Source organism: Sinocyclocheilus rhinocerous, unplaced genomic scaffold (genome assembly GCF_001515625.1).
Source record: "Sinocyclocheilus rhinocerous isolate Xijiao unplaced genomic scaffold, SAMN03320098_v1.1 scaffold1226, whole genome shotgun sequence".
NCBI lineage: Eukaryota > Metazoa > Chordata > Actinopteri > Cypriniformes > Cyprinidae > Sinocyclocheilus > Sinocyclocheilus rhinocerous.
In genome coordinates this window covers 166,456-175,310 of record NW_015645507.1, presented here as the reverse complement: position 1 = coordinate 175,310, position 8,855 = coordinate 166,456, and the positions used below count along the sequence as shown (strand labels likewise).

General features: G+C 37.8%; 1 protein-coding gene and 1 long non-coding RNA gene across 4 annotated transcripts; both read right to left on the bottom strand.

Moving 5' to 3' along the window:
- Positions 1 to 465: 465 nt before the first annotated feature.
- On the bottom strand, positions 466 to 1,779 carry LOC107706019 (uncharacterized). The gene is made up of 2 exons (XR_001636123.1): positions 1,372 to 1,779; positions 466 to 1,294 (listed from the first exon to the last, which is right to left on the bottom strand). It is a non-coding gene; the product is annotated as an uncharacterized LOC107706019 (long non-coding RNA).
- Positions 1,780 to 3,951: 2,172 nt separating this feature from the next.
- Positions 3,952 to 8,323, bottom strand: LOC107706017 (CD48 antigen-like). Of its 3 annotated transcripts, none has more exons than XM_016509573.1 (6): positions 8,132 to 8,323; positions 7,563 to 7,877; positions 7,200 to 7,478; positions 4,858 to 4,977; positions 4,726 to 4,780; positions 3,952 to 4,644 (listed from the first exon to the last, which is right to left on the bottom strand). In XM_016509573.1, exons 1-6 carry the CDS (start codon positions 8,178 to 8,180, stop codon positions 4,593 to 4,595), a joined length of 870 nt encoding a protein of 289 aa, XP_016365059.1. In that variant the 5' UTR covers positions 8,181 to 8,323; the 3' UTR covers positions 3,952 to 4,592. The 3 variants fall into 3 exon arrangements, with proteins under 3 accessions (XP_016365059.1, XP_016365060.1, XP_016365061.1); XM_016509574.1 differs by having other exon boundaries at positions 3,952 to 4,638; XM_016509575.1 differs by having other exon boundaries at positions 3,952 to 4,635.
- Positions 8,324 to 8,855: the final 532 nt, after the last annotated feature.

Genomic DNA, 8,855 nt, shown 5'->3' with positions numbered 1-8,855 from the left:
ACGTAGTGCCAGGCAGGTTTTTTTCCCTTAATAAATTAAATCATAATTTCAAAACTGCAGTTTATATTTACTCAGGTTATCTTTGTGTAATATTAAAATTTGTTTGATGATCTGAATCTTTTAAGTGTGACAAATATGCAAACAATTAAAAAAACAGGAAGGGGGCAAAAACTTTTTCACACCACTGTATATATAAACTTACAGCTTATAAAGTGTATTGGAGTTATGTGGGCACTCAGTTTTTTTTTTTGTCCTCTGTCATTTGGCCGAAATAGCATGTTATAAAAGTTACAGTTAGAATAATTTACTCTGATATTCCCTTGTATTTTGTTTGTTTTAATGTATTGCTCTGATTTGTCTTCTTATGTTCTTTCTGTAAAGTGGCCACGAGTCAAAGAAAAGCACAATGTAAATAAAACTTTGAAATAATTCTGAAATAAAGTCACTGGGCAGTTTGGAGAAGTGTTAAAATTCAGTGGAATATCCTTTTAATAGAAGCAGTTTCTTAAGTATTTACTCATATCCAGATATGCAGAAACTGAGCTCGTGTGTCCATTTCTAGGTAACACTGACCACTTCCCATTGACAAGACAAAAACAGCACTCACAATGACAATGTGTCATTAGAATACTGTGACACTGAGCACATACTACTACAATTCATCATAACAACCAGAAATGACATAGAAAAATTAGATTCACATGCATTTTTGAACAAAGAAGCTAGACAATTTATTAAATAAAAAAAGCTGCCATGCTGAGTCAAGATTTAAAGGCCATCAGTACCAGAAGTATCATGTCCGTTCAAACTGAAGGAGCACAAACTTTCAGATCTTTCAGCCGAATGGATTTTGAAAACAACATCCATTTTTTGTATCTCTGAAAAGGTTGCGCAAAGTACCTGAAATCATCGTTGACACAGGTGACAGATGACACGTTTCACAGACCGGATCCAATGAGGTCAAACCAACAGTCACAACCTCCGCACATTGTTTTCTTTAAAATGAAACTTCTTTAAAAAACTGTCAAACATAATGCCAGATGTTCCCTTCCACGCATGCTGATCATTGCTGAGTTGAACCTTATGCAAGAGAAGTTTTCTTCTTCTTACGCCGCGTCTTGTTTCCCTTGAACACCACGGGAGCCAGGACTGCTGGTTCTTCAAAAAAACAAATATCCAGGATAAGTACCGCGGTAAACGGAGTTCATTACATCTGTGATGTCTGTGGTGCGATGTTACCTTATATTCTGGATGAAATGTAGGGGACCTTCAGGGCAAGCAGCTATAATTATCTCTAGAAAACATCAATTACAGTTCATATAGCTCATAAAGTTCATGCATTGTAAAGTTGATTACAAGATATGTTGTTACCTTTATTTTTTATAAATGCATATGCAAAGCCCAAAACTGCAGCTGTAAACAGAATACTCAATATCACAGAGGAAGCGCACGAACTGCAAACAGTGCAGGCTTCACACTTCTGCTTCTCCTCTAGAAAAAAAAACAAAATAAAAAAACTCAATATATTTGCATGTGTCACTTTTCAACGGCCTTGCCCTGTTAAAGTGTTCAGTGCGGTGAAGTTACTGGCTGCTTCTGTCACAAACAATGTTTCTTTGTTCACTCTGCTGACAGTAAAGGCCCTTTTCATATGATCACGGTTTCTGCAGGTTTTATAAAGTCACATTTAAAAATAGTTTTAAGATCAAGTAAATCAAATTTAAGGTATTAGCGACACTTCAAAGTTTGAAAATACAACTTCCAACCATCCCTGTTACTTAATAATTTTACCAAAAAATAAAACAAACAAATAAATAATAATAATAATAATGATAAAATAAAAAAGCTTAAGGTTTGAATAGTTGTGTGTTGAAGCAGCCGTTAGGTTTTATGTGTTTTAAGCTCAAATGTCACCAATTGTTTTGTTTTTTTTGCATACATTTTTTCGCTGTCTACTTTTCACACCTCAACGCCAAAGTAGATTCAAGTTCTGATGGGCGCGATTAGTGCATGCGTATGGCTGAACTCAGCTGTTCAAAGTACATTTAATTTGATGGCGCACGCAAATATGGGCCCTCGACACAAGCGCACTAGTGAGTTTAACTCCTGTCCAGTGATTGCGCTATTTTCACTGCAAAAGTTATGACCGATATAGATGTGTTGGTACTCATTTAATCTAGAGATTGAAATGTTTCGGCTTCACTTTTCAGGACGTGTGTGGCACACTTGGTTCAAGTCATGTTGGATAGATCGTATTTATGAGTTGAGCGCACATGAATGCCACTATAAAGTCGTAATTATGAGTGGAAAACAAATTAATTTTTTTCTTTGTCAGTGAGAAAACATGTCGGGTGCAATTTATGCAGCTTCTGTATTGAAGTAAATTTGTTAAAAGGATTTAAATTTGATATTTTTTCTTCATTTACAATAAAACTAATTAGCATGTGCAAAATACCATTAAATTGTATAATTACGATGGGACATGTATAACAACAATCCAATTTAAAGAATGTTCGTGAATTGAATAAAAACAAAGCAGAACACACTCGAAGCACATTTGTATTCATCAGGTTTTAGAAGTAGGGTTAAAGAAATTTTGCAGAATTTTATGTACATTACAATCTTGCTCGGACCAAAGTGACTTCAGTGCACCTAATGTGGTAATTACGACTTCCCAAATCGTAAATACGAACTTCCCAGGAGGACTTAAATGCACCAAGAGTACAAGCAGTTCGAAAAATCTGGCGACGTTGATAATTAAAGTTACTTCACGCACACTGTTTGCATAACCTACCACACACGTACGTCTGCAAGATGTCTGTTAAAGATCGCTTCGTCTGGAAAGCATCTGCTGTGTACAAACGTCAGTTTTACATACATTCTAAATCATAAACATCTTAAAGACATTTTCTAAACATCTATTTGATATCTTATAGGAAAGACGTCTTATTAGGGACGTATTGCAGATGAGCAACAAAATACATCTTGCAGTTGTACACGTAGACGTCAAATAGATGTCGCCGAGATGTTCGTGTGTTATCAGCATAGTGTAAGCAAACTAAATGGATTATCGGAAAAGAAGAAAATGTAGAGAGGTAACATCGTTCTATGGATTGGAAAATAACGTCTTTATTCAACAATTCGTCTCCTCCGCATCGGAGAATATCCGCTGGACGTAAACAGCGTATGCTGTTCTGTATCAACTGCGTCACGCCGGATCTGTTTCCTACGTTGTTGTGATTTGATCTGAACGGAAACAGCGTATCCGTGTGACGCAGCTGACACAGATGCTGTGGCATGACCTTAAACAGTCCATTCATGCTCAAAAACCCTCCAATGTGGCTGAATGAAAACAATTCTGCAAAGAAGAGTGGGCCAAAATTCCTGTGAAAGACTCATTGCCATTTATCGCAAACGCTTGATTGCAGTTGTTGCTGCAAAAGGTGGCGCAAGCAGTTATTAGATTTAGGGGGCAATTACTTTTTCACGTAGTGCCAGGCAGGTTTTTTTCCCTTAATAAATTAAATCATAATTTCAAAACTGCAGTTTATATTTACTCAGGTTATCTTTGTGTAATATTAAAATTTGTTTGATGATCTGAATCTTTTAAGTGTGACAAATATGCAAACAATTAAAAAAACAGGAAGGGGGCAAAAACTTTTTCACACCACTGTATATATAAACTTACAGCTTATAAAGTGTATTGGAGTTATGTGGGCACTCAGTTTTTTTTTTTGTCCTCTGTCATTTGGCCGAAATAGCATGTTATAAAAGTTACAGTTAGAATAATTTACTCTGATATTCCCTTGTATTTTGTTTGTTTTAATGTATTGCTCTGATTTGTCTTCTTATGTTCTTTCTGTAAAGTGGCCACGAGTCAAAGAAAAGCACAATGTAAATAAAACTTTGAAATAATTCTGAAATAAAGTCACTGGGCAGTTTGGAGAAGTGTTAAAATTCAGTGGAATATCCTTTTAATAGAAGCAGTTTCTTAAGTATTTACTCATATCCAGATATGCAGAAACTGAGCTCGTGTGTCCATTTCTAGGTAACACTGACCACTTCCCATTGACAAGACAAAAACAGCACTCACAATGACAATGTGTCATTAGAATACTGTGACACTGAGCACATACTACTACAATTCATCATAACAACCAGAAATGACATAGAAAAATTAGATTCACATGCATTTTTGAACAAAGAAGCTAGACAATTTATTAAATAAAAAAAGCTGCCATGCTGAGTCAAGATTTAAAGGCCATCAGTACCAGAAGTATCATGTCCGTTCAAACTGAAGGAGCACAAACTTTCAGATCTTTCAGCCGAATGGATTTTGAAAACAACATCCATTTTTTGTATCTCTGAAAAGGTTGCGCAAAGTACCTGAAATCATCGTTGACACAGGTGACAGATGACACGTTTCACAGACCGGATCCAATGAGGTCAAACCAACAGTCACAACCTCCGCACATTGTTTTCTTTAAAATGAAACTTCTTTAAAAAACTGTCAAACATAATGCCAGATGTTCCCTTCCACGCATGCTGATCATTGCTGAGTTGAACCTTATGCAAGAGAAGTTTTCTTCTTCTTACGCCGCGTCTTGTTTCCCTTGAACACCACGGGAGCCAGGACTGCTGGTTCTTCAAAAAAACAAATATCCAGGATAAGTACCGCGGTAAACGGAGTTCATTACATCTGTGATGTCTGTGGTGCGATGTTACCTTATATTCTGGATGAAATGTAGGGGACCTTCAGGGCAAGCAGCTATAATTATCTCTAGAAAACATCAATTACAGTTCATATAGCTCATAAAGTTCATGCATTGTAAAGTTGATTACAAGATATGTTGTTACCTTTATTTTTTATAAATGCATATGCAAAGCCCAAAACTGCAGCTGTAAACAGAATACTCAATATCACAGAGGAAGCGCACGAACTGCAAACAGTGCAGGCTTCACACTTCTGCTTCTCCTCTAGAAAAAAAAACAAAATAAAAAAACTCAATATATTTGCATGTGTCACTTTTCAACGGCCTTGCCCTGTTAAAGTGTTCAGTGCGGTGAAGTTACTGGCTGCTTCTGTCACAAACAATGTTTCTTTGTTCACTCTGCTGACAGTAAAGGCCCTTTTCATATGATCACGGTTTCTGCAGGTTTTATAAAGTCACATTTAAAAATAGTTTTAAGATCAAGTAAATCAAATTTAAGGTATTAGCGACACTTCAAAGTTTGAAAATACAACTTCCAACCATCCCTGTTACTTAATAATTTTACCAAAAAATAAAACAAACAAATAAATAATAATAATAATAATGATAAAATAAAAAAGCTTAAGGTTTGAATAGTTGTGTGTTGAAGCAGCCGTTAGGTTTTATGTGTTTTAAGCTCAAATGTCACCAATTGTTTTGTTTTTTTTGCATACATTTTTTCGCTGTCTACTTTTCACACCTCAACGCCAAAGTAGATTCAAGTTCTGATGGGCGCGATTAGTGCATGCGTATGGCTGAACTCAGCTGTTCAAAGTACATTTAATTTGATGGCGCACGCAAATATGGGCCCTCGACACAAGCGCACTAGTGAGTTTAACTCCTGTCCAGTGATTGCGCTATTTTCACTGCAAAAGTTATGACCGATATAGATGTGTTGGTACTCATTTAATCTAGAGATTGAAATGTTTCGGCTTCACTTTTCAGGACGTGTGTGGCACACTTGGTTCAAGTCATGTTGGATAGATCGTATTTATGAGTTGAGCGCACATGAATGCCACTATAAAGTCGTAATTATGAGTGGAAAACAAATTAATTTTTTTCTTTGTCAGTGAGAAAACATGTCGGGTGCAATTTATGCAGCTTCTGTATTGAAGTAAATTTGTTAAAAGGATTTAAATTTGATATTTTTTCTTCATTTACAATAAAACTAATTAGCATGTGCAAAATACCATTAAATTGTATAATTACGATGGGACATGTATAACAACAATCCAATTTAAAGAATGTTCGTGAATTGAATAAAAACAAAGCAGAACACACTCGAAGCACATTTGTATTCATCAGGTTTTAGAAGTAGGGTTAAAGAAATTTTGCAGAATTTTATGTACATTACAATCTTGCTCGGACCAAAGTGACTTCAGTGCACCTAATGTGGTAATTACGACTTCCCAAATCGTAAATACGAACTTCCCAGGAGGACTTAAATGCACCAAGAGTACAAGCAGTTCGAAAAATCTGGCGACGTTGATAATTAAAGTTACTTCACGCACACTGTTTGCATAACCTACCACACACGTACGTCTGCAAGATGTCTGTTAAAGATCGCTTCGTCTGGAAAGCATCTGCTGTGTACAAACGTCAGTTTTACATACATTCTAAATCATAAACATCTTAAAGACATTTTCTAAACATCTATTTGATATCTTATAGGAAAGACGTCTTATTAGGGACGTATTGCAGATGAGCAACAAAATACATCTTGCAGTTGTACACGTAGACGTCAAATAGATGTCGCCGAGATGTTCGTGTGTTATCAGCATAGTGTAAGCAAACTAAATGGATTATCGGAAAAGAAGAAAATGTAGAGAGGTAACATCGTTCTATGGATTGGAAAATAACGTCTTTATTCAACAATTCGTCTCCTCCGCATCGGAGAATATCCGCTGGACGTAAACAGCGTATGCTGTTCTGTATCAACTGCGTCACGCCGGATCTGTTTCCTACGTTGTTGTGATTTGATCTGAACGGAAACAGCGTATCCGTGTGACGCAGCTGACACAGAACAGCATACGTTGTTTACGTCCAGCGGATATTCTCCAAAATGGCACCAAGGTGATGCGGAGGAGACGAATTGTTGAATAAAGACATTTTTTTTTTTCTTTTGTGCACAAAAAGTATTCTCGTAGCTTCGTATAATCGCGGTTGAGCCCCTGATGTCACATGGATTATTTTACCGATCTCCTTGCTACGTTTCTGGACTTGGGAACATTTCAGTTGCGTTGCTGTCTATGCAGGGTCAGCTCTCAGATTCCATCAGAAATATATTAATTTGTGTTCCGAAGATGAACGAAGGTCTTACGGGTTTGAAACGACATGAGGGTGAGTAATTAATGACAGAATTTTCATTTTGGGGTGAACTAACCCTTTAATACTTAATACGTAGTGAACAGTATCCTAAAGAAGCAAACATCTGTTGACGAAACTCACCTGAACATCCCACTGTCATTTGCCTGGTCACAGTCTGTTGACCACTGGAGGCAGTGCAGGTAAACGTCACGTGTCTGTTGGCACTAAATGATGCGAAAAGAACTAGCGAAGAGTCAACAGAGTTTGGGATTCCTGAAATATACGATCCGTTGAACTCGCCATCAGGCGTCCAGGACAAATTTGCATTTTGGCCAGATGCGATGCACTCGAGGGCAACGTAGCACCGGCTGTCATTGAGGGAATGAAGCGTCTTCTGGATGTCTGGTGTATTGAGACTTTCTGCAGGACGTTATATCAGTTACTCAATCTGGCCGACAGCCATTAAGCAGAAGTAGATTGTTGACTATACCAAAGACTGCTTACCTCGAACTGTGAGATTAACTTTATCTTGCTTCCGCGTGCCATCTGAGGTGACCAAAGCCACGTTGTATGTCATACTGTCGTCCACTGTCACATTACGGATTGTTAAATCTCCCGTTTCATTGTTGAGGTCAAGTCGGCCCTGATGTCGCCAGAACTTGTATATAAACACTTCGCCATCCTTTAGACTCGCAATGTATGTGGTGTTCTTATAAATGGACCACTGAACTCTGGTGAGATTCCATGATCTGTCCGCTCCAGATTTCAGGACGACTGATTGGCCACTGTAACCAATAATATGTTCCTCACTGCTGCACACTGCAAAAATAAACACAGATACGGTGAACGCTCTAACATGTAAGAGGAAATGTTTTGTTGTTTCGCAGAAAAGGGAAACACCTTGTTTCCAACGAAGCAGAATTTAGGTTGACTTTCTTTGTTTCTCACTCACAATGACAGGATTTTTCTTTTCTACTCAAAAATTCTCCAATAATCTCCTCCACAGGATCGAACTATGTAACAATAACGCAACCAACTCTGCATGATATGAGAGTGAATTTTGGTAAACTCACCTTGAAGGATACACACAATACACAGCAGCACAACTCCACATAGACTCATCGCTCGTTGGCTTGTCGGCGTTAATCAACGAGGTCCTTGAAGCCCTTGACCTTCCTTCACGCCGCCCCTGATTGTAGGACTCTTTATCCAAAAACACAGCCAATGTGTTTCTTCTTTCAGAGTCATGCTACAACACTTCGCTTGAAGGAAGTGGGAAGTGTGACGTGTTTCCTTTCATTGCATATCTTGTGATAGCTGACATTTCACGAGTGGGGGAAAGTACAAGAACAGGCGCATTAAATGAAGCTTTGGTGGTTTTGAACAGACACACCTAGGGAAGCAAATAAATATGTGATGGCCACTAAAGTGTAACTACATCAGTCGCGACACTAACACAATCCCACCCCAGCTCTGCACATTGTGTATGTATCTCTTGTTCTATTCGACCATAAGTGCACTGCGAAGTGGAATTGTATTTTTTTTACAGAGGTATATTATGTAACACTTCTCTAGTAAGTTTGCTAACATGCTGCATGCAGCGGCGTAGCGCAAATCCGTGAATGAATGTTTCAAAGTGAAGTAAACTTCAAGGGATATGCCATGACTCTGTCAATCGGAACATAGTTCATGCATGGAGCTCTCTTCTAACGAGCTTTTGATCTGAATCAAGTGTGTTAAATAAGAGAGATGAGCAAAATTTGCAGAGCGGTGGTTAGCGAGGACTGGAATTGAGAA

What these genes read in the sequence shown, in the direction of transcription:
- LOC107706017 (XM_016509573.1), bottom strand. Translation starts at nt 8,180, where the DNA reads ATGAGTCTATGTGGAGTTGTGCTGCTGTGTATTGTGTGTATCCTTCAA. An exon ending in AGTTAATCTCACAGTTCGAG is followed by an intron (nt 7,479 to 7,562) that starts GTAAGCAGTCTT and finishes AACGTCCTGCAG; the next exon opens with AAAGTCTCAATACACCAGAC. An exon ending in CATTTCATCCAGAATATAAG is followed by an intron (nt 4,645 to 4,725) that starts GTAACATCGCAC and finishes GTTTTTTTGAAG; the next exon opens with AACCAGCAGTCCTGGCTCCC.